The 25348-nt window shown below is 42.0% G+C and overlaps 1 protein-coding gene across 1 annotated transcript in view; it reads left to right on the forward strand.

Annotated features, from left to right (window-relative positions):
* POLN (DNA polymerase nu) overlaps positions 1–25348 on the forward strand; it is a 192851-nt gene that overhangs the window by 79218 nt on the left and 88285 nt on the right. Inside the window, exons 14-16 of the mRNA XM_060106912.1 lie at positions 4737–4793; positions 5691–5744; positions 6357–6422. Of these exons, the coding sequence (XP_059962895.1) occupies positions 4737–4793; positions 5691–5744; positions 6357–6422 (177 nt within the window). The remainder of the gene's footprint in view (positions 1–4736; positions 4794–5690; positions 5745–6356; positions 6423–25348) is intronic.

Genomic DNA, 25348 nt, shown 5'->3' on the forward strand with positions numbered 1-25348 from the left:
TTCCACGTCTTTTCATAGCTCATTTCTTTCTAGCACAGAATCATATTCCATTGTCTGGATGGACCACAGTTTTGTTTTTTTTTTTTGTTTGTTTGTTTTTTTGCGGTACGCGGGCCTCTCACTGTTGTGGCCTCTCCCGTTGCGGAGCACAGGCTCCAGACGCGCAGGCTCCAGACGCGCAGGCTCGGCGGCCATGGCTCACGGGCCATGGCTCACGGGCCTAGCCGCTCCGCGGCATGTGGGATCTTCCCGGACTGGGGCACGAACCCGTGTCCCCTGAATTGGCAGGCGGACTCGCAACCACTGCGCCACCAGGGAAGCCTGGACCACAGTTTTTTTAATCTATTCACCTATTGAAGGACATCTTGGGTGCTTCCAAGTTTTAGCAGCTATGAATAAAGCTGCTGTAAAACATTTGTATTTAGGTTTTCACGTGGACATAAGTTTCCATCTTATTTGAGTAAATAAATAGCCTGATTTCTGGATTGTATGGTAAAAGTATATTCAGTTTTGTAAGAAACCACCAAACTGTCTTCCAGCGTGGCTGCACCATTCTGCATTCCCACCAGCGGTGATGAAAATTCCTGTTGCTACACATCCTCGCCATCATGTGGTGGTGTCAGTGTCCTGGATTGTGGTCGTTCTGACAGGCGTTAGCTGTGTTTTAAAAAGACCCCACTCGTCACTGGTTGGAGAATGGAGGAGTCCAATTAATAGGCTGTCACTGCAGTGTGGGCACTGCTGGCTCAGTGTCCAGGCGACGGCAGTGAGGATGGAGCAGAGCAAACACATGCTCAGAGCATTTTGAGAACAGAAAGGAGCTTCTCTGAGTGTGAGTTCACATGAGTGTGAATGCAGAGTAATTCCTGGTTTCCTTAGTTGTGCACCTGAGCAGATAGTGATGGCTGCTGTCCAGGGAAAACCAAGAGAGGTTTTCCTGCACCGAGAGAGGAACAGTTTACGGGGGCTGGGGGTCAAGTGTTCAGCCTTGGACATGTGAAGACAGATGTGTGCACAAAACATCGATACAGAGCAGTTGGGTCTGTGAGGAGAAGTCCTGTGCTAGAGATGCACACCTGGAAGTAGTTGGCCCTGGGATGGTGGTCCTCTACCCTGGCAGGAGCTTTGGAAAAACACTCATGCTCAGGCCCACAACTGATCCACAAAATCAGAGTTTGTGGGCTGCGTGGCCCAGTCTGGACATTTTTTTTATGGATTAGTCTTGCTTAATAATGTCTTATTTATTTATCTATCTATCTATTTATTTATTGCTGAGTTGGGTCTTTGTTGCTGCACGTGGGCTTTCTCTAGTTGCGGCGAGTGAGGGCTACTCTTTGTTGTGGTGCATGGGCTTCTCATCTTGGTGGCTTCTCTTATTGCAGAGCACGGGCTCTAGGCGTGCGGCCTTTAGCAGTTACGGTGCGTGAGGGCTTCAGCAGTTGTGGCTCATGGGCTCTAGAGCACAGGCTCAGTAGTTGTGGCACATGGACTTAGTTGCTCTGTGGCATGTGGGATCTTCCAGGACCAGGGCTCGAACCCATGTTCCCTGCACTGGCAGGCAGATTCTTAACCACTGCGCCACCAGGGAAGCCCCGGACATGTTTTTGAAGCTCCCCCGCTGATTCTAGAAGCAGCCAGCACTGATAACCACAGAACTGAACTCTGAGAAACTGACATTTAGGGGTCAGAGAGAGAAGAGGTGCCAAGCAGAGGCTATGGAACGACCACAGAGAGAGAAGGGAGCTGAGAAGAATGTGGGGTCAGGAGCCAACAGAGGGAGCGTTTGATAAAGCTTGTAGAGCGGCAACGGCCACGGCACTCCGCCTCTGATCATGAACCAGCGCGGCAGGGCTTTATCCAAAGCGTTATGAGATCAAACACTTCATCCTTTTCAAGTGTTCTCAGACAGCTCGATTCGAGATATACAGGGAGACTGTGGTTAGAAAGTTATTTTGTGAGTAAGGTATCAGGATAAAGAGAGTTAGTTGATCTTAAGCAGTTTTCTTGGCTGAGTATTTTCGTGCCCTTTCATCCCACTAGGGATAGCTTTTCTGAGAAACTGCAGTTCTGGATTACACTGAGGCAGGAGTCCTCCCCCTGGGTAGAGCCCTGCTCCGAGGACACCAGTGTTGTCCCTCCTGCTTATGTTCCTATGGCTGGACAAGGCTCCATGACCTCAGTCTATTAAATAGAGAGTGATGCAGTTCCGTGGCTCATGCTAGTACATTAAAGTTATGTCATCAGTTCTCCCCCAAGTTGATTTATAGATTCAAAATGATGCTAACTAATACCCTAGCAGGAACTTTTGGTAGAAATTGGCAAGCTGAATCCCAAATTTGTAGGGAAATGCAAAAAACTAAGAAGAGCCAGGATAGTCTTGGGAAAAAGCACTGTTGAAGGACTTAGTCTATTGGATATCAAGACTAATCATGAAGCAATAGAAATTATGAGGAATTAATTAATCAGTACAAAGTAGTGTCAATTCAAGGATAAGCAAATAGACCAATGATCCAGGATAGGGAATCTACAAACAGACCTGCACATGTGTGTATAAAGTGCATGTTCTCTGAGAGGGAGGGCTCATTACATAAGGGGCCAGTGCATCTTGACCCCTGTTTCACACCATATACAAAAATAAATTTCAAATGAATTGTATATCTAAATATAAAAAGTAAAACAAAGATTGTAGAAGATACCATAAGAGAATATCTTCAAGGCCCTGAGGTAGTTAAACATCCTTAAACAGGACACAAGATGCATCAACCATAAAGGAAGAGATTGATCAGTTGGGCAATAGTAAAATTAAGAATTTCCATTTATGAAAAGACACTATTGGACTTCCCTGGTGGCGCAGTCGTTATGAATCTGCCTGCCAATGCAGGGAACACGGGTTCGATCCCTGGTCCGGGAAGATCCCACATTCTGCAGAGCAACTAAACCTGTGCACCACAACTACAGAACCTGCGCACTAGAGCCCACGAGCCACAACTACTGAGCCCGCGCGCCACAACTACTGAAGCCTGAGCGCCTAGAGCCCGTGGTCCACAACAAGAAAAGCCAACGCGATGAGAAGCCTGTGCACCTGCAACGAAGAGCAGCCCCCACTCGCCCCAACTAGAGAAAGCCCTTGTGCAGCAACAAAGGCCCAATGCAGCCAAAAGTAAATAAAAATTTATAAAATAAATAAATAAATAAGACACTATTAAACAAATAAAAGAGCAAGCCACAGAGGGGTAGAAGATATTTCCACTAAATATAGCCAACTAAAGAAAACCTTGTCCAGAAAAATGAATTCCTACAAATCAAGAAGAAAAAGACATACAAACCAACGTTTTAAATGACAAAAAAACATGAACAGGGTTTAATGAAAGGAGATGTACAATTAATCAAGAAACATTTGAATCATGTCTGACTTTATTAGTCAGGGAAATACACACTAAAACTACATTGAAATGTCACTTCACATTTGCCAGAATGGCTAAAATTAAGACCTAGGAGAACATGTGTTGGCGAAGATGTGGAACAAGGAGAACTTTCATGCCCTGCTGTTGGGGACAAAAACCATTGTTTACCTTGGAGAACTGGCTGGTATCAGCTCTGCTACAGGTGATCCAGCGCCTCTCTCCTCTTTACGTACATGTTCAACAGAACTGTGGACGTGTGTTAACCAAAATTTGTGTACCAGAATGTTCACAGCAGCACTCTTTGTAATAGCCCTGCAGTGGAAACAGCACACATGTCCATCAGGGGTGGAATGGATAAATAACTGTCCTGCATTCAAATAATTCCATACAGCAGTGCAAGTAAATCATACAAGGACCAACCTTAAAACCAGAATGTTGAACAAAAGAAGCCACACACAAAGAGTACCTATCCTATTCCATTGATACAAAGCTCAAAAACTGGAATAAGGGCTTCCCTGGTGGCACAGTGGTTGAGAGTCTGCCTGCCGATGCAGGGGACACGGGTTTGTGCCCCGGTCCGTGAGGATCCCACATGCCGCGGAGCGGCTGGGCCCATGAGCCATGGCCGCTGAGCTTGCGCATCTGGAGACTGTGCTCCGCAACGGGAGAGGCCACAACAGTGAGAGGCCTGCGTACCAAAAAAAAAAAAAAAAAAACTGGAATAAGTGGTCTTGCTGGTGGAGGCCAGGGGGCTGGTTACCTCTGGGGGAGGGCCAGAGGCCTGCTTGGGTACCTGGGATGTTCCCTCTGGGTGGCAGTACCCAGGTGTGTTCATTTTGTGATAATTTAACAAACTGTGTTTACATGATCTTGTGCTTTATGTATGTTGTATTTTGACTTTTTAAAATTAAATTTAAAACCCATAGTCATATTCCAGTGTTACCTCCCCGACTTTATGCTCAGATAACTGTGATTCAGATGTTGGGTGTTCCTAAACTATTGAGTTACACATTTGTAGGCATTTTCCTAGTTTACTGTCCTACATGGTATTCTACATGCCCTGGATTTAGATTTCAGGAATTTAAATCTCAAGAGGAATCTTATTTCCAAGCTCACGTGAAGTGCCTTTAGCTCCCAAGTGTACCATAATGATTCTGTAAGGGATTAAAATTAAGACACTTGATAAACTGAGTTTATTATGAGTCTTCATTTTGGAAAATATGCTCAAGATAGACCATTTATTATTAGGACTTTTCCAGCTGAAAGTAAGTGTTTGAAATGTTAAAATTAAATGAAGGAATTATATTGGTGATATTTATTCTTATTTTTTAGTTAAATGCTCTGCAAGACCTTCATCCATTACCCAAAATAATTTTGGAATATAGGCAGGTAAGTTAGATTTTTTTTTTTGTCAGTAAGTTGGTAATGAAGGGGGCCCATATGGCACCGTCTCTGTTCACAAAATCCATCATCACTGAAGTAGCCCTGACAGTGTCCTAAAGGGAATGCAGTTTGTTCACGTTGACCTCATATTAGCACTGCTTCTTGTACCCAGACATGATATTCCTCAGGTCTACAAGCAGCCCTGCTGTGAATCAGAGGAGTCGTAAATGGAAGAGGACAAACAAAAATTCTGAAGGAAGTATTTGGTGTGTCATCCTTGTGTGGCCACAATGTGACTTAGGCTTCCATCAGCGCCGAGTTCAGAAGCCTGTCACACAAGCCTCCTCCCTCTCCCGGCCTGGTGGTGTTTTATCACCTCGCATTGACACTTACTGACTTATGGACATGCCCCTCTCTCTAGCTATGCTTCTAGCTCCTCCTCTTTTCCCCGTTCACATACCTGCCATCTGTTCACAGGTATGACTTGCTGCCGCTCAGACCATCGTTATTTACTGCTGTCCTTGTTAGGGCTGGGCAGCTGTGTGTGCGTGGGGTTGCGGGGGTTGGGTGTGTGGGTAAATGGTAGCACCTGAACTGAAAGAGGCCCCATGGGGGACACTGGGTGCCGGGACTCGGGAACTCTCCCTTTATCTTTGCAACTTTTCTGTAAAAAGTATTATTCCAGGACAAAGTTTATTTTAAAAGAGGTAGGGTGATGTCTTTCTCTGTTGGTCATTGTTATTTAATTCTGGGCACCACATAAGGCCATTTCAGGGCCTCCTGGAGTCACCTGAGTTGACATCAGTGACACTTGCCCAGCAGTCTGTGAGACACTGCTTTGACACTTGTTCCTAATTTAAACACTTAAACACTGAAAGTGATTACTTTTGTCTTGTAATCTAGGTTCACAAGATCAAGTCAACCTTTGTAGATGGATTACTAGCTTGCATGAAAAAGGTAACTAAAGCTAAGAAAAAAGATATGATTGGGAATATGGCTTACACATGGGTTCAGATACATGTAGAATTTCTTTAAATAATCTAATATTCTTGAAACTATGAACCATGATTTTGTTATCATTTAGGTCTATAGCATAAGTTGACATTATACCTTAAAATCTCATATTCATGTGGAAGCTCTACTGCTGACCACGTGCTTTCACATCTGTTATTGCATCTCTTTTCCGTAGTCATTTGAGGGACATGTTGTTTTAGTTTATGCATGAGGAGTCTGCAGTCAGAGGTGTTCTGTGACTTGTCTGCGGCCACACAGCAAGTGACAGCCCCGGTCTGGGGTGCACAGCCCCACCTTGAGTCCACGCTGAGACCCCCACGGCACGTCAGCCCACGTGTCCTACTCCAGCTTCTTCACAGCCTGGGGGAGAATCTCCTTCACCCTGATCACGTGCAGGAGTTTGTAACCCCAAGGATATTGGGTTGGGAGTGTAGGGCCCGTGGCTCCTGGTTCTCTGGACGGGAGCAGTGAGCATTGTGTGCTGAACGGGCCAGCGTGTTTGTGACTTCACACGGCACTGTCAGAGCATAAGCTGATTCTTTCCAACTGATAAAGGGCTCCGTTTCCTCCACGTGGAACCAGACTGGAACTGTGACCGGAAGACTGTCAGCCAAGCATCCTGTAAGTTAGCTCTTGTTAAATGCCTGTTTCTGTGTTGGGACTGCAGTTTTGCCTAGATGTGTGTTTGTGTACTTTTTGTTTGTAAGAGGAGACCCCATACTGATAGGCTGTGGAGTTTTTTCTGTTTATTTATTCAGCCAATGTTCATTTAGCACATACTATGGGTTTTTTTGTGGGTTTTTTTTTTTTTTTTTTTTTTCTTTTTGTGGTACGCGGGCCTCTCACTGCCGTGGCCTCTCCCGCTGCGGAGCACAGGCTCCGGACGCGCAGGCCCAGCGGCCATGGCTCACGGGCCCAGCCGCTCCGCGGCATATGGGATCCTCCCAGACCGGGGCACGAACCCGTATCCCCTGCATCTGCAGGCGGACTCTCAACCACTTGCGCCACCAGGGAGGCCCTTTTTTGTGGGTTTTAAAAAAATTTTTTATGGTAGTGTATATATGTCCATGCCACTCTCTCACTTTGTCCCAGCTTACCCTTCCCCCACCCCGTGTCCTCAAGTCCATTCTCTAGTAGCATATACTATGTTTTGGGCATTAGGTGGGGGATCAGGACACTACACATGTGAAGTGTTGAGTTAGTGGGGGGGTCTTCACGACCAGAGAGTCACGCACTCTGGTGCTGAGGGCAGGAGGGATAGACACCTCTTCCCACCCCATTCTTCATTTTCAGATCTGTACTGGACAGGTGGCTTCCCCAGATTATCTCTCTTTTTTTTTGGCTGCGTTGGGTCTTTGTTGCTGCGCGGGCTTTCTCTAGTTGTGGCGAGCGGGGGCTACTCTTCGTTGCGGTGCGCAGGCTTCTCATTGCAGTGGCTTCTCTTGTTGCAGAGCACGGGCTCTAGGTGCACAGGCTTCAGTAGTTGTGGAACACAGGCTCAGTAGTTGCAGCTCACGGGCTTAGTTGCTCTGCAGCATGTGGGATCTTCCCGGGCCAGGGCTCAAACGTGTTCTTTCCAGATTATCTCTTGCTGAGCTTTATTCTCTTCCAGAAATTTCTCACGTCTCTGGCTTGCAGGTAGCACTCCTCCCAGGTTTTCTGGAATGCTGTAGTTTTACTTATTTATTTTTCTGTTATTTTAATTGAATTTTTTGAAAAAGGAGATAAACATCATGTGTGCATTTGGCCTTCACCTTTGACTCAAAGTGTACATCATCATTTTAACAGCTGCATTGTACTCTACTTAGTAGCTGTCCCTATTGAGGGTCATTTAGATCGTTTTCAGTTTTAATTATTTTATATGTGCCATAAACTTACTTGTACAAATATTTTTGGTATTTTTTTCTGTTGATTTCCATAGCATAAATTCCTGGAGATGGAACTTCTTAGTCAAAGTATATGTGTATTTTTAAGGCTTTGCATTGCCAAATTGTCCTCCAGAGAAAAAAATAGTTTTACGTTCCCAATCAATTTGTAAAATGTTTGGTTCCCTACGTCCTTGCCAGTACAGGGAGTCTTCATTTTGATTACTAGTTCATGGCTTGATCTTTAAATATCTGTTCCTTTAAACATTAAGTGAGGTTGACTATATAAAAGTTATTCTTCTGTGAGTTGTCTGTTCATGTCATTTTGCATGTCTCTGGAGGATGTATATTTTTTTCTATAGGTATGGAAAAGCTCTTTATATAATAAAGATCAACCCTTTGTAAAATACTGAGTTCTTTTTCTCTGTTTTTCTTTTGCCCCTTAATTTTTAAAATATATAATGTTTGCTATACTTAAAATGGCTTTTTCATTATACAAATAATATATAATTCTAAAGAATTCAAACAATAGATAAAAATATAAATAACAAAGTAAAAGTTACCTGAAATGCCACATCATTAACATTTTAGTGACCATATTTAGAGTCATATTTAGTGACTCTATTTCTTTATGCACACACGTATGTGCATGCACTCACACGTGCACATACATTTACATGACTGGGATTATATATGTTTTTTTAATTGCAGACACTCCCTCACCACACCCATATCTCAGCCCCTTACCCTCAGGCCCAGTGCCATTGGAAGCTCATGTTAGCAGCCTAGAGTGTGTACATCCGTATTTTCCTCCAGATTTATAATAAAATCTTATACAGACCCATATGTATCTATCTATCCTTTCTGGTCTTTATGATTTGTTCGGCAGGCCTATATATATATATATATACAGGGACATGAAATGACTTTGTCATTCTTATTTACAGAATTAGATTTTATTTTTCTGCCTCTCGCTTTTCTCTCTCAGCAACAGCTCGTGGAATCCCTGCAGTTCCTCTGACAGGGTCCTGTTTCACCTTTTTGTTAAATTGAAGTATAGTTAACTTGCAATATTATATTAGTTTTAGGTGTACTACATAGTGATTTGATATTTTAACATTACACACCATACAGCGTTATCAAAATATTATTGACTATATTCCCTGTGCTGCACATTACATCCCTGTGAGTTATTTTAAAATAAATGTCCTGTTTCTCCATGTCCCGCTTGGAGTTGGGACCATCTTTCTTCTTTCCTGATGTCAATGGAAATAATTAATTAACAATCTAAAATAAGATAGAAAAGAGTTTTATTTGACCCAAACTGAGGACTATAGCCCAGGAGACACCGATTCAAGAAGCACTTGAGTTGTGTTCTGTCAGACTACAAAATGGGGGAGGTGTATGAAGGCAAAAAACTCAAGGTTACAGTAGGTTACATGAGTTGTCTATAGGGAATTATAATTGGATGTGACAAGAAGTAAGGGTGCTTGTTACACACGGATTAGTTGGGGTCTGAAATGGTTGCATAGTTGCAAGCAGGGGTAGGGGGGGACCTTGAGACCATAAGGTTGCAGCTGGCAGCTGCTAGCAGATATGGTTTTGAGGATGGCTGGTGGTGTCCTTGAGCTTTATACAGTTCAGGAAATTCACATTCTCAGTGATGTAGGAATGTGTCTGAAACCACATCCACACTGGCCACCCAACTTCATCTTGGATGCCTGAACCACAGTTGCCCCATTTTGATTTCTAAATGCATTCTTTTCTGTACTGGTTAAAGCAGATGTACAATGCCTATTTGACAGGCTGTGCTAGTTAGCATAAAGTTCAAGCCAAATCATGTGTAAGCCAGGATGACTTCTTCAAACCTCAATATGTGAAAATTTCTTCCATCACCTGATATAGGCATTCAGTGATATAAATTTACTCCCAGGTACTGCCTTCTGGCATTCAGTAAATTCTGATATGTTGTATTTCACTTTCATTTAGTTCAGAATCTTTTCTAGTATGTCTTCTTTGACCCATGGGCTATTTAGAAGTTTGTTACTTAGTTTCCAAGTAATTGGTGATTTTCCAGTTATCTGTTACTGATTTCTAATGTAATTTCACTGTGGTGAAAGGATATACTCTGCATGACTTGAATCCTTTTAAATTTATTCAGACTTGTTTTCTTGGCCAGAAAATGGTCTATCTTGGTAACTGTTCCGTGTGCACTTGAAAAGAATGTTCATTCTGTTAATGTGGGTGGAATGTTTTATAAATACCAATTAGATCAAGTTGGTTGATGGTGCTGTCCAAGTCTACTATATCCCTGCTGGTTTTCTGTCTGATTGTTCAATCCATTGTTGAGAGAAGGGTATTGAAGTCTGCAGCACAATTGTGGAATTTTCTTTTTCTCCTTACAGTTCTACCTCTTCTATATCCTTGTAGTTTTTGCTCTTTTATAAGGAGCAGAAACATTAAGGATTTTGTCCGCCCGATGAATTTACCCTTTTATTTCTATGAAATGCCCTTTTTATACCTGGTGATATTTATTTGCTCTGAAATATATTTTGTCTAATATTAAAATATTAATTAAAAAATAATTAACAAAATACATCAAAGATAATTTTAGAAATAATAAAATTAATAAAAATGTAATTTAATATTAATGTTAAAATAACCACTGCAATTTTCTTTTGACTAGTGTTAGCAGGGCATTTTCCATCCTTTTACTTTTAAACTATCTCATTATATATAAAGTACATTTATTGTAGGAAGTATGTAGTTGGTCTTGCTTTTTTATCCATTTTGATAATATCTGCCTTTTGATTAGGATGTTCAGTCCATTTACTTTTTTTTTAATTTAATTTAATTTTTTTATACAGCAGGTTCTTATCAGTCCATTTACATTTATTGTGATTATTCATAGGATTAGATTTAAGTCTATTATCTTGCTATGTGTTTTATATTTATCCCAATTGTTTTGTCCCCCTTTTCCTCTTTTTCTGCCTTCTTTTGGATTGAGTTTTTTAATGATTCTCTTTTATCTTTTTTGATGTATTAGCTGTAACTCTTTGTTTTGTTATTTTAGTGGTTAATTTAGGGTTCACAGCCTACAACTTTAACTTACCACAGTCTATCTTCAGGTAGTCGTGTCATCCCACATATAGTATTGTATAAGAACCTTACACTAGTACAGTCCCATTTCTCCTCCTGGCCTTTGTGCTATGATTGTCTTTTATTTTACTTTATACATAAGTTATAAATTCCACAATATATTTTATTTTTGTTTAAATAGTCCATATCTCTTAAGTAGATTTAAATAATAAGAAAAATCTTGAATATTTGCCCATGTAAATTTCCAGTGCTCCTCATTTCCTTGTGTACATCCAGATTTCTACTTGGTATCATTTGCCTTCTGCCTAAAGGATACCCTTTAACATTTCTTATACTGTGGGTTTGCTGTTGATGAATTCTTTCAGCATTTGTAGGTCTGAAAATATCTTTATTTCACCTTTGTTTTTAAAAGTTATTTTTGTGAGGTATAAAATTCTCAAATTCTCAGTTGAAAGTTTTTTCTTTCAATACTCTGAAGATGTTACTTCACTCTCTTCTCTCATTGTTTCTGCTGAGAAATCTGTCATCATTATCTTCGTTTCTCCATCTGTAATGTGTCTTTTTTTTCTGGCTGTTTTTAACGTTTTCTCTTAATCACTACTTTTGAGAAATTTGATTATGATGTTCCTTGGTGTAATTTTTTCATGTTTCTATGTTTCAGTTTCTTGGATCTGTGGGCTTATAGTTTTAATCAAATTTGTAAAATTATTGGCAATTATTTATTCACGTACTTTTTGTGTTCCTTCTCTCTCCTCTCCTCTGGAAACTCCATTTATAATTACATATAGTAGGTCACTTGTATTTGTCTCAGAGCTCACTGAAACTCATTTTTCCTCTTTTCCTTGGGTATTTTTCCTGTTTCAATTCGGATAGTTTCTATTGTTATATCCTATAGTTCACTAATCTTTTATTTTGTCATGTCAAATCTGTTGTTAATCCCATTGAGTATCTTTTCCACGTTAATTATATGTTACAGTTTTCATTTCTAGAAATTTACTTTGGATCTTTTTTATGCCATCCATGTCTCTACTTCATCTTTAATATATTGGATACAGTTGTAATAACTGTTTCAATGTCCTTGTCTGTAATTTCAACATCTGTGTCCATTATAGGTCAGTTTCAGTAGATGATTACTCTAATTAGGACTCCATTTTCCTGCTTCCTTGTATGCATGGTCATCTTTGTTTGGATACCAGACATTGTGGATTTTACATTATTGGGTGATGGAACTTTATGCATTCCTGTAAATATCCTGAGCTTTGCTCTGGGTTAGGTTACTTGGAAACAGTTTTTTCCTTTCTGGTCTTGGTTTTATGATTTGTTGGGCAGGCCCAGAGAAGTGCTTCTTATAAAACTAATTATTCCCCATCCCTGAGGAAAGACCTTCTGAGTATTCTACCTATTGTCTATAGATTATGAGTTTTCTAAGAATGGCTGATGGGGGACTTCCCTGGTGGTCCAGTGAGTAAGACACCACTCTCCCAATGTCGGGGGCCAGGATTCAATCCTGGGTTGGGGAACTAGATCCTGCATGCATGCTGTAACTAAGAGTTTGCATGCTGCAACTAAAGAGTCTGCATGCTGCAGCTAAGAAGTCCACATGCCACAACTAAGAAGCCTGTATGCCTCAACTAAAAGATCCCACGTGCCACAACTAAGACCTGGTACAGCCAAAGTATAAATAAATAAATAAATAAATAAATAAATAAATAAATAAATAAAAGAGCTTAAAAAAAAAAAGAATGGCTGGTGGGAACAGGAGACTTTCCTGTCCCTGTGTGAGTGCTGTACACAGTTTCCAACCCCTTTAGATGGCTTTTTCCCAGCCTCTGGTAGTTTGCTCACAGGCGTGCACTCATCAGTTCTCTGCTGGATACTCAGCTCTCTGCTGGGCTCAAGAAAATGATGATTTTATAGATTATCTGTCTTTTCTAATTATTAGGGTGCATTTCAATTGTATACTTCCCAGCTGAAAGTAGAAGCTCCCATCTAATAATTTTTAATCCATCTAAAACCCTGCATTCTTTCTGTCCTCTTCACCTCGGAGGGTACATTAATCAGTATTTGTTTTATCAGAACCTCAGTCTTGTGTCCCTCTGAGATGGTCCCCAAACTCCCCCGTCGTGATGCTTATGACATTGTGTTTTAACTGCCTGTTTACTTCTGTGTACCTCACTGGACTGTAAATTTCATGAGAACGGGGACCTTTCCCGCCTGCTTCACTGACTATTTCCAGGCCTGGCTCTGTACCTGGAACACGGTAGGCGCCAAGTTTTTATTGAATGAAAAACTGGATGTGTGATCCACTCTCAAGTCGTCTTCCAGTGTCTCAGGGTCACCTGGTTCAGGACATCATCGAGATGGCAGCGTGTTGACGATGGGGGCCAAACCCTTCCCCGTGCTGGACCATCATGCCTTCATCCCTGGCCTGAGTTGGTCATGGGTCTCCTGTTGGTCTAGATTCCCCTCTTCCCCTGACTCCGATACTTCAGGGGTCACTCCTGTCAGTCTGTTTCGTGCATCCCTCTCATGCCTATTGTGTTTTTACAAGACCTTCTCCTGGGAAGGTGCCGAGCACCTGCCAGGAGCCACATTCTTACCATCTCTTCATCATCTAATACCTCCTTATCAGGCATGGCTTTAGATGTCCCTTCTAATGTTTCCACGTCGACAAGGCCAGTTTTTGTCAATGCCTTCATTTCACTGCAGTGCCATTCGCGGTACTGGCTCAGAATTTATCAACATTTTGTAATTCAAAATATCTGACCTTTCACATTGTATTTTTATGAATTCTCTAGTATCCAGAGTCCTCATTCTTCTTCTAGGTTAGTGTTTAAAAAATTTTTTTTAATGTTACAGTTTTAAAAATGTATTGATTGGAAATGTTAAAATCCAGCCATTATTTAGCTAGATTTTTGCTTTAGTTCCTTTGTGAAGCTTTTTCTTTTTTCACATCTTTATTGGAATATAAATGCTTTACAATGTTGTGTTAGTTCCTGCTGTATAACAAAGTGAATCAGCTATACGTATACATATATCCCCATACCCACTCCCTCTTAAGCCTCCCCCCCACCCTCCCTATCCCACCCCTCTAAGTGGTCACAAAGCACCGAGCTGATCTCCCTGTGCTGTGCAGCTGCTTCCCACTAGCCATCCAGTTTACATTTGGTAGTGTATATATGTCAGTGCTACTCTCTCACTTTGTCCCAGCTTCCCCTTCCCCCATGTGCCCTCAAGTCTGTTCTGTACATCTGCATCTTTATTCCTACCCTGCCACTAAGTTCATCAGTATCGCTTTTTAAAATTCCGTATATGTGTGTTAGCATACGGTATTTGTTTTTCTCTTTCTGACTCACCTCACTCTGTATGAGAGACTCTAGGTCCATCCACCTCACTACAAATAACTCAATTTTGTTTCTTTTTACTGATGAGTAATATTCCATTGTATATATGTGGCACATCTTCTTTATCCATTCATCTGTCTATGGACACTTAGGTTGCTTCCATGTCCTGGCTATTGTAAATAGTGCTGCAATGAACATTGTGGTACATGTCTGTCTCTCTTTTTTTTTTACATGTATCTTTTTGAATTATGGTTTTCTCAGGGTATATGCCCAGTAGTGGGATTGCTGGGTCATATGATAGCTCTATTTTTAGTTTTTTAAGGAACCTCCATACTGTTCTCCATAGTGGCTCTATCAATTTACATTCCCACCAACAGTGCAAGAGGGTTCCCTTTTCTCCACACCCTCTCCAGCACTTATTGTTTGTAGATTTTTCGATGATGGTCATTCTGACCGGTATGAGGTAATACCTCATTGTAGTTTTGATTCGCATTTCTCTAATGATTAGTGATGTTGAGCATCTTTTCATGCATTTGTTGGCCATCTGTATGTCTTCTTTGGAGACATGACTATTTAGGTCTTCCACCCATTTGTGGACTGGGCTGTTTGTTTTTTTGCTATGGAGCTGCATGAGCTACTTGTATATTTTGGAGACTAATCCTTTGTCAGTTGCTTCATTTGCAAATATTTTCTCCCATTCTGAGGGTTGTCTTTTGGTCTTGTTTATGGTTTCCTTTGCTGTGCAAAAGCTTTGCAGTTTCATTAGGTCCCATGTGTTTATTTTTGTTTTTATTTCCATTTCTCTAGGAGGTGGGTCAAAAAGGATCTTGCTGTGATTTATGTCATAGAGTGTTCTGCTTATGTTTTCCTCTAAGAGTTTTATAGTGTCTGGCCTTACATTTAGGTCTTTAATCCATTTTGAGTTTATTTTTGTGTATGGTATTAGGGTGTGTTCTAATTTCATTCTTTTACATGTAACTGTCCAGTTTTCCCAGCACCACTTATTGAAGAGGCTGTCTTTTCTCCATTGTATATTCTTGCCTCCTTTGTCAAAGATAAGGTGACCATATGTGCATGGGTTTATCTCTGGGCTTTCTATCCTGTTCCATTGATCTATATTTCTCTTTTTGTGCCAGTACCATACGCTCTTGAGTACTGTAGCTTTGTAGTATAGTCTGAAGTCAGGGAACCTGGTTCCTCCAGTTCCGTTTTTCTTTCTCAAGATTGCTTTGGCTATTAAGGGTCCTTTGTGTTTCCATACAAATTGTAAAATTTTTTGTTCTACTTCTATGAAAAATGCCATTGGTAATTTGATAGGGATTGCATTGAATCTGTAGATTGCTTTGGGTAGTATAGTCATTTTCACAATATTGATTCTTCCAATCCAGGAACATGGTATATGTCTCCATATGTTTATGTTATCTTTGATTTCTTTCATCAGTGTTTTATAGTTTTCTGAGTACAGGTCTTTTGCCTCCTTAGGTAGGTTTATTCCTAGGTATTTTATTCTTTTTTTATTCTTTTTGTTGCGATGGTAAATGGGATTGTTTCCTTAATTTCTGATCTTTCGTTGTTATTGTATAGGAATGCAAGAGATTTCTATGCATTAATTTTGTATCCTGAAACCTTACCAAATTCATTGATTAATTCTAGTAGTTTTCTGGTGGCATCTTTAGGATTTTCTATGTATAGTGTCATGTCATCGGCAAACAGTGATAGTCTTACTTCTTCTTTTCCAATTTTTATTCCTTTTATTTCTTTTTCTTCTCTGATTGTTGTGGCTAGCACTTTCAATACTATGTTGAATAAGAGTGGCGAGAGTGGACATCCTTGTCTTGTTCCTGATGTTAGAGGAAATGCTTTCAGTTTTTCACCATTGAGCATGATGTTTACTGTGGGTTTGTCATATATGGCCTTTATTATGTTGAGGTAGTTTCCCTCTATGCACACTTTCTGGAGAGTTTTTATCATAAATGGGTGTTGAATTTTGTCAAAAGCTTTTTCTGCGTCTATTAAGATGATCTTATGGTTTTTATTCTTTAATTTGTTAATATGGTATATCACATTGATTGTTTTGTGTATATTGAAGAATCCTTGCATCCCTGGGATAAATCCCACTTGATCATGGTGTATGATCCTTTTAATGTGTTGTTGGATTCTGTTTACTAGTATTTTGTTGAGGATTTTTGCGTCTATGTTCATCAGTGATATTGGTCTGTAATTTTCTTTTTTTGTGATATCTTTGTTTGGTTTTGGTATCAGGGTGATGGTAGCCTCTTAGAACGAGTTTGGGAGTGTCCCTCCCTCTGCAATTTTTTGGAAGAGTTTGAGAAGGATAGGTGTTAACTCTTCTCTAAATGTTTGATAGAATTCTCCTGTGAAGCCATCAGTACTGGACTTTTGTTTGTTGGAAGATTTTTAATTACAGTTTCAATTTCATTACCTGTGATTGGTCTGTTTATATTTTCTAATTCTTCCTGGTTCAATCTTGGAAGGTTGTACTTTTCCAAGAATTTGTCCATTTCTTTCAGGTTGTCCATTTTATTGGCGTATAGTTGCTTGTAGCAGTCTCTTATGGTCTTTTGTATTTCTGCGGTGTCAGTTGTAATCTCTCCTTTTCATTTGTAATTTTATTTATTTGAGTCCTCTCCCTGTTTTTCTTGATGAGTCTGGCTAAAGTTTTATCGATTTTGTTTATCTTCTCAAAGAACCAGCTTTTAGTTTTATTGATCTTTGCTACTGTTTTCTTTGTTTCTATTTCATTTATTTCTGCTCTGATCTTTATTATTTCTTTCCTTCTACTAATTTTGTGTTTTCTTTGTCCTTCTTTTTATAGTTGTTTTAGGTGTAATGTTAGATTGTTTATTGATTTTTGTTGATTGAGATTTTTCTTGTTTCTTGAGGTGAGCTTTAATTGCTATGAACTTCCTTCTTAGAACTGCTTTTGCTGCGTCCCATAGGTTTTGGATCGTCATGTTTTCATTGTCATTTGTTTCTAGGTATTTTTTGATTTCCTCTTTGATTTCTTCAGTGATCTCTTGGTTATTTAGCCTTCATTATATGTGGTTTTTTTTTTTACTGTTTTCTTCCTGTAATTGATTTCCAATCTCATAGCGTTGTGGTGTCCTTCCTTATCTCTTGTAACAGTCTTTATTTTAAAGTCTATTCTATCTGATATGAGTATTGCTACTCCAGGTTTCCTGTGATTTCCATTTGCATGGGATATCTTTTTCCATCCCCTCACTTTCAGTCTATATGTGTCCCTAGGTCTGAAGTGGGTTTCTTGTAGACAGCATATATAAGGGTCTTGTTTTTGTATCCATTCAGCCAGTCTGTTTCTTTTGGTTGGAGCATTTAATCCATTTACATTCAAGGTGATTATCGATATGTATGTCCCTATTACCATTTTCTGAATTGATTTGGGTTTTTAAAAAATAAATTTATTTATTATATTTGGCTGTGTTGGGTCTTCGCTGCTGAGTGCGGGCTCTCCCTAGTTGCAGCAAATGGGGGCCACTCCTCTCTGCAGTGGCCTCTCCCATTGTGGAGCATGGGCTCCAGGCACATGGGCCTCAGCAGTTGTGGCTCACAGGCTTCAGTAGTTGTGGCTGGCAGGCTCTAGAGTGCAGGCTCAGCAGTTGTGACACACAGGCTTAGTTGCTCCACAGCATGTGGGATCCTCCCAGACCAGGGCCTGAACCCATGTCCCCTGCATTGGCAGGCAGACTCTCATCCACTGAGCCACTAGGGAAATATCTGGGTTTGTTTTTGTGGGTCTTTTCCTTCTCTTGTGTTTCCTGCCTAGAGAAGTTCCTTTAGCATTTGTTGTAAAGCTGGTTTGGTGGTGCTGAATTCTCTTCGCTTTTGCTTGTCTGTAAAGGTTTTAATATCTCCATCGAATCTGAATGCGATCCTTGCTGGGTAGAGTAATCTTGGTTGTAGGTTTTTCCCTTTCATCACTTTGAATATGTCCTGCCACTCCCTTCTGGCTTGCAGAGTTTCTGCTGAAAGATCAGCTGTTAACCTTATGGGGATTTCCTTGTATGTTATTTGTTGCTTTTCCCTTGCTGCTTTTTTTTTTGTTTGTTTGTTTTGTTTTTGCGGTACGCGAGCCTCTCACTGTTGTGGTCTCTCCCGTTGCAGAGCACAGGCTCCAGACGTGCAGGCTCAGCGGCCATGGCTCACGGGCCTAGCCGCTCCGCGGCATGTGGGATCCTCCCAGACCGGGGCACGAACCTGTGTCCCCTGCATCGGCAGGCGGACTCTCAACCACTGTGCCACCAGGGAAGTCCTCCCTTGCTGCTTTTAATATTTTTTCTTTGTATTTAATTTTTGATAGTTTGATTCATATGTGTCTTGGCCTGTTTCTCTTTGGGTTTATCCTGTATGGGACTCTCTGCACTTCCTGGACTTGATTGACTATTTCTTTTCCCATGTTAAGGAAGTTTTTGACTATAATGTCTTCAAATATTTTCTCAGACCCTTTCTTTTTCTCTTCTTCTTCTGGGACCCCTATAATTCAAATGTTGGTGTGTTTAATGTTGTCCCTGAGACTGTCCCTGAGACTGTCCTCAATTCTTTTCATTCTTTTTTCTTTATTCTGCTCCCTGGCAGTTATTTCCACCATTTTATCTTCCAACTCACTTATCCTTTCTTCTGCCTCAGTTATTCTGCTATTGATTCCTTCTAGAGTATTTTTAATTTCAGTTATTGTGTTGTTCATCACTGTTTGTTTGCTCTTTAGTTCTTCTAGATCCTTGTTCAGTGTTTCTTGTATTTTCTCCATTCTGTTTCCGAGATTTTGGATCATCTTTACTATCATTACTCTGAATTCTTTTTCAGGTTGGTTGCCTATTTCCTCTTCATTTGTTTGGTCGTGTAGGTTTTTACCTTGCTCCTTCGTCTGTAACACATTTTTTTGTCGTTTCATTTTTTTGTTGTTGTTTTGATGGGTGGTGCTGTATTCCTGTCTTACTGGTTGTTTGGCCTGAGGTGTCCAGCACTGGAGTTTGCAGACAGTTAGATAGAGGTGGGTCTTGGTGCTTAGATGAGGACCTCCGGGAGGCTTCACTCCAATTACTATTCCCTGGGGTCTGAGGTTCTCTATTAGTCCAGTGGTTTGGACTTGGAGCTCCCACCACAGGAGCTCAGGCCCTACCTACAACATGGGAACCAAGATCCTGCAAGCCATGTGATATGGCAAAAAAAGAAAAAGAAAAAAAAAAGGAGCAATACAGTAACAAAGAATAAAAATAAATAAAATTAGAAAGATAAGAACTATACTAGGAAAAATTAAAATATAATTGAAACAATTGCAACAAGGTAAAATAAAACCACAACAGAAAAAAGAAAAGGGGGGGAGAACAAGCCAAAAGGAGCAGAACAATAACGAAGTATAAAGAATAAAATAGGGGCCTCCCTGGTGGCGCAAGTGGTTGGGAGTCCGCCTGCCGATGCAGGGGATGTGGGTTCGTGCCCCGGTCTGGGAGGATCCCATATGCCGCGGAGCAGCTGGGCCCGTGAGCCATGGCCGCTGAGCCTGCGCGTCCGGAGCCTGCGCGTCCGGAGCCTGTGCTCCGCAACGGGGGAGGCCACAACAGTGAGAGGCCCGCATACCGCAAAAAAAAAAAAAAAAAAAGAATAAAATAAAATTAGAAAAATAAAAGATTTATTAGAAAAAATAAAAATATAAATGAATCAACACCAGTGAACCAACAAGGTAAAACGGAACCCCAATCTAAAAGAGGAAAAAAGAAAAAACAAAAGAAAGCCTTGGTGATGGGGGCGGAGTTTAGGCAGGGTTTTAACTTAGGCAAGGGTGGGCTTTAGGGTGGGGCAGGACCTAGGTGGTTGGGGGGTGACGTTCAAGCGTGGGGTGGGGCCTCTGCTTAGGACCTGCTCATGGAAGGGGAGAGGCAGCATGTGGAAAGGAGGGCCTCTGAGTGTGGAGTTCTGGAGTTTGGAGGTAGGGCCCTGAGTGAGGGTGTGTGGGTGGGGTTTAGGCCCAGCCGTTCTAGGGGGTCTCAGAGGGGGTCTCCGAGTGTAGACGTGGGGCCCCGGGTGGGGGTGTAGGGGCGGGGCTTGGGCTCTGCATGTGGGAGGGAGGCTTCGAGGGCAGAAGATTAGTCCCTGGTGCCCAACAGGCTCCCGGGTGCCTAAGTGGACAGGGAAAGCTCAGGGCCCCGTTCCCTTCCGTTCCTTCACGCCCCTCCCCCACTGTCTCCCCTAGGGTCTCCCCCGTCCCCGCTGGACCCCTCACCGTGGGTGGGTCCCGCTGGGTGTAGGAACCCCTCCCCTCCCCCAGCCACCCCTCAGGGGTGCTGGTCCTGGAGGTCTGGCCTTTACTTTTGCTCCCCCTTCCCTCCCTCCCACTCCCTCAGGATTTGTGTGGCTGGGGGGGGGGCCTTGATGGGCAGAGGATCAGGCCCAGGATCTCAGCAGGCTCCTGGGGGCCCAAGTGGGCAGGGGAAGCCTGGCCACACTCCCTTTGGACCCTCTGCCCTCCCAATGGTCCCCCAATTTCCCCCTTCAGGTGTGGGATCCCCTCCCCTCCCCCAGCCACCCCTCAGGGGCACCAGCCCCCTCCTGCCTCCACTTCTCCTCCCTCCTCACTCCCCTTCATGTCCCACATCCTACCTGGTCGCTGGGGGTTCCTCTGCCCCCTTAGGTGTCCATGGTCCCCCACCAGTGCCTGGTAGGTGCCCTAGTTGTGCGGAGACGCATCCTCCTAGTCCACTATCTTGACTCCACCTCTCCTTTGTGAATCTTTTTTCCTCTTAGTTTTCTTTATTTTTCTAAATATATGTCCAATATTTTATTAGCACATTTGTACTAGCCTTTTGGTATGTGAGTCGGAGCCAAATTAAGATTTTGTCATACTGTGGGTAATAACTTCAATATGGTTGATGGTTGCTTGACCCCTCATGCTTCCCCCTGCCTTGAGCCTTTGTTCTCGTTACCTCTGTTAGATACCTTTTCCACCCCTAGATCCCTCAGCATATCCTCCTCCAGGTATGAGTGGCAATTTAGTTTTTGGGGTTTTTTAAATTTATTTTATTTTATTTTTTTGGCCGCGTTGGGTCTTCATTGCTGCACTTGGGCTTTTCTCTAGTTGTGGTGAGCGGGGGCTACTCTTCCTTGTGATGCACGGGCTTCTCACTGTGGTGGCTTCTCTTGTTGCGAAGCACAGTCTCTAGGCGCATGGGCTTCAGTAGTTGTGGCACTTGGGCTCAGCAGTTGTGGTGTGTGGGCTCTGGAGCGCAGGCTTAGTAGTTGTGGTGCATGGGCTTAGTTGCTCCATGGCATGTGGGATCTTCCTGGACCAGGGCTCAAACCCGTGTTGTCTGCATTGGCAGGTGGATTCTTAACCATTGCACCACCAGGGAAGTCCCAGCAATTTAGTTTTGAAGACATCTGTGGTTTTCCTTTTTTTTTTTTTTTTTTGCGGTATACAGGCCTCTCACTGTTGTGGCCTCTCCTGTTGCGGAGCACAGGCTCCGGACACGTAGGCTCAGCGGCCATGGCTCATGGGCCCAGCCGCTCCGTGGCATGTGGGATCTTCCCGGACCGGGGCACGAACCCGTGTCCCCTGCATCAGCAGGCGGACTCTCAACCATTGCGCCACCAGGGAAGCCCTCCATGTTTTGGCTATAATAAATAAAGCTGCTATAAGCATTGATGTACAGATTTTTGTGTGAGCTTAAGTCTTCATTTCTCTGGGACAAGTGTCTAGGAGTGCAATTGCTGAATCATATTTTTAAAAACTATATGCTGAATTTTATGTGCTAATATTTTTAAAGGATTTTTGTGTGTTTATTCATGAGGGATATTGATCTGTTCTTATCTGGTTTGGTATCAGAATAATACTAGTTTCATAAAATGGGAAATGTTCCTTCCTCTTGCATTCTCTTGAAGATATTGTGTGGAATTGTGTTAATTCTTTCAATATTTGGTAGAATTTGTCAATAAAATCATTTGGGCCCAAAGATTTATTTTTGGAGAGTTCTAAAATTATGAGTTCAATTTCCTTAATATTTATTGGCTTATTGATATTATGTTTCATATTGGATGAATTTTTATTGTTTGTACTTTTTGAGAAATTGGTTCTTTTTTTCTGAGGTGTGAAATTAATGTGTGTGTAATTGTTCATTAGCATTTCCTTATCCTTTTGATGTCTGTAGGGTCGGTAGTGATGTTGCCTATTTCATTCCTGACATTGGTAATTTGTGTCTTCTCTCTTTTTTCTTTGTCAATCTAGCTAGAGTTTTGTCAATATTGTTGACTTTTTCAATGAAGCAGCTATTTGTTTCATTGGTTTTTCTCTGTTTTCAATTTTATCAATTTCAGTTTTTCATTATTCCCTTTCTTCTACTTGATTTGGGTGTGTTTTGCTTTTCTTTTTCTAGGTTCTTAAGGTGGGATCTTAGATTATTCCCTTGAGACTTTTCCTTTTTTCTCATGTATGCATTTTTAGTGCTATAAAATTTTCTTCTCAGCATTGCTCTAGCTGTATCCCACAAATTTTGATATGTTGTATTTTGTCAAAGAAAAAATGCACCAGACAGAGTTAAACAGGCAAGGAAGAGTTTATTCAGGATTATTGCAATAAGGGAGAGAGATTGAACTACTCCAAATGCAGTGAAGACAGCTGGAGATTTATAGCTAATGGGGAGGGGAAGGGGTCAGTGGGTGGAAAATTACTAAGAAGAACTTGGTGAGGTACAAGGGGTTGGGGGGATTCTTGCTAAACTGCTTGCTAAGCTTGCTAAACTCAGCCACAGTTTTTGTCTGTGATATTTGAAATAGTACAGTTCTTGTCTAAAAATTTCCTATCCTGCTAGAGAGTGCAGGCCTTTGTTGGGGCTTTTGGTCAGTGGCCATCAGCATGTCTAGGTTACTGGCTTCTTCAACACCCAGTCTGAGACTTGTGAAGCAAAAAGAAACCCTGGGCCTCACCTTCGTGTAATCCTTGGTCCTGTGGTCCCTAGCCAGTCTGCCTTACTCTCTCCACCTGCAGAGCTATCTTGTGTTTGTTTTACACATAATGGTTAGGGTTTTAGTTGTACCAGTGGGGGAATAGGGAGAGTGTCCATGCCATCTTCCTGGAAGTGTAGTCTCCTTATTGACAGCTTTAATGGAACAAAAGACTTGGTTGTACAAGGATGGTTTCAAAACAGTGTCTGCTGTGTATTGCATTCCCAGCACCCCTTGCTCCTATGAGACTGCCCACCCTTGGGGCTGAGGCCTCTATTTCTTCAGAAGGAGAGGGGGATACAGCTAAGGATAAAGAAGTCTGTGTTCAGCTCTGGCTTTCAACACAGAACGTGTGAAAGAGCACAGCAGAAACAAGGAAGTATCAGAAATGAAGATCAGAAAGTGTTTGGGGTGTGTTTTTTCTTTTTTTTTTTTTTAAATTTCAGAAGCTTCCCTTTAAATATCAAGGCTCAGAGACTTGTATTTTCAGAGTTTATAAGGTAAGGTATGCAAGATATGCTGTATGGGCAGGTCCACTTCACTGGGAGGCATAAGAATGACTTGTGGGCTTGGAGGAAATGCTGAGAGGGAGACAAGCACTAGTGAGTATCTCCAAAAGGGCTCTGGCCTGGCCCCCTGGGGGAGAAGCCCAGAGGAGGGAATAGACCCCTGTAGACTATAACCCATGGGGATGAGGCTTGGCTTCTAGCCCAGAAACCTGGGAGTTCCGAGCCAAGACAGGGCATGGGCATTGAGCAGGGACCCTGAAGTGGCTTTCTCCTGCCAAGTCTCCATGGACCCCAAGGGGCGTGAGTGAGAGCTGGAAAGTTCCCATGGCCCCTTGGTCCTGTGGTCCTCTGTTGTGGAAATGCAGGACCACCATATTTGTCTTGGTCTGACTGGGCCACAGAGTGGGGCTGTGAGGTGGACAGTCCAAGGTCAAGTCCACACGGAGGAGGCATTTGAGTTTCAGCGGATCAGCAGTGTCCAGCAGAGCCAAGGCTAGGACCAGGTCATCAGGGGAGGGGCCGTTGGATGCTGGCCATGGTGTGATAACAGGCTTCACCAGCAGAAGCAACAAGGGCAGCTGGCCCCAAGCTGGTGACGTAGGACCCACCCCTTCCTGATACCATGGCGTTTGTGGGCTCCTCCCTGCAGACACAGCCTGGGGAGGGAGGAGCATGACTGAGAGGGAAGAAAGGCTGGGCTTTGAGGACTGTGGGTCCTACACTGACTGAGTGCTTTCCCCCAAGAGTCTAAACTGGTGATTAAAATACCTCTAATCCACATATTCATTCAAATACGTTCAGCTGCAAATGACAGAAAATCAGACTAAATTGATCTAAACAATTAAGGTATTTCTTAGCATACCTGACTTAGAAGTCCAAGGAAGGGCTAGCTTCAGGCAAGGTTTGATCTATCAGTCAAGTCATACAGGCAGGTGCACCTTCTGTCCCCCATCTCTCAGCCTCTCTTCCTCAGCTTCCCATCAGGTCTTGGGGATACCTGCTTAGTTTCTCTCCATGTAGCTTCCATGAAAGGAGGGGGAAACATCTTTTGCAGATGCCCTCAGCAAGCATCTCCTTGCATCTCTGTCTGGAACTAGGCCATCCTTGAACTAGTTGCATGGCCACAAGATGGGCTCTGCTGGCTGGCATAAAGAGGGGAGAGCCGTAGTGAAAATCTGAGTGCCATTTTCTAAGAAAAAAGAAAAAGAGCATGCTTCAAGGCCCAAAACAAATGGCAAGATTATGATATTTTTCATGCTATCAGCAGAAATAAGGGTTACAAATTTTAAACCTACTATGTAAGATAAATTTAACCAATATCTCTTTGGATGCACTAAAAGAGGGTAACGGATATTTATTACATATCTTTTTAGTTCTAGCAGCAAATGTTCTATTCTGTCTTCCTCTGTGCCAGCCGTCCTTACGTTGTTACTTGGAAAAGAGCCTTAGGAAAATTGTCTTCAGACTCAGACTGTGCCACCAAGTGTAGAGGCCTGGCTTTCCTGATATAATATTTAAGCCCTATATTCATCAGTACCTACATAATGTTACAGTAGCTAATTTGGAAAAATTCTAATCATGCTCTTTACATTGTTGGCTTGTGAATTTTTCAGCTTTGCTTATGAATATCCCTCCTACATGATACCATTTAAATATCAAAATATTTATTAGCAAGATTTTTATAAATCAAATAATTATTGCTAAATCTGTGCCACTACTTGAAACCCAAATGAGATTTTTAAACCTCTGTACTGTGT

The sequence above is a fragment of the Mesoplodon densirostris genome, chromosome 1, assembly GCF_025265405.1.
Source record: "Mesoplodon densirostris isolate mMesDen1 chromosome 1, mMesDen1 primary haplotype, whole genome shotgun sequence".
NCBI lineage: Eukaryota > Metazoa > Chordata > Mammalia > Artiodactyla > Ziphiidae > Mesoplodon > Mesoplodon densirostris.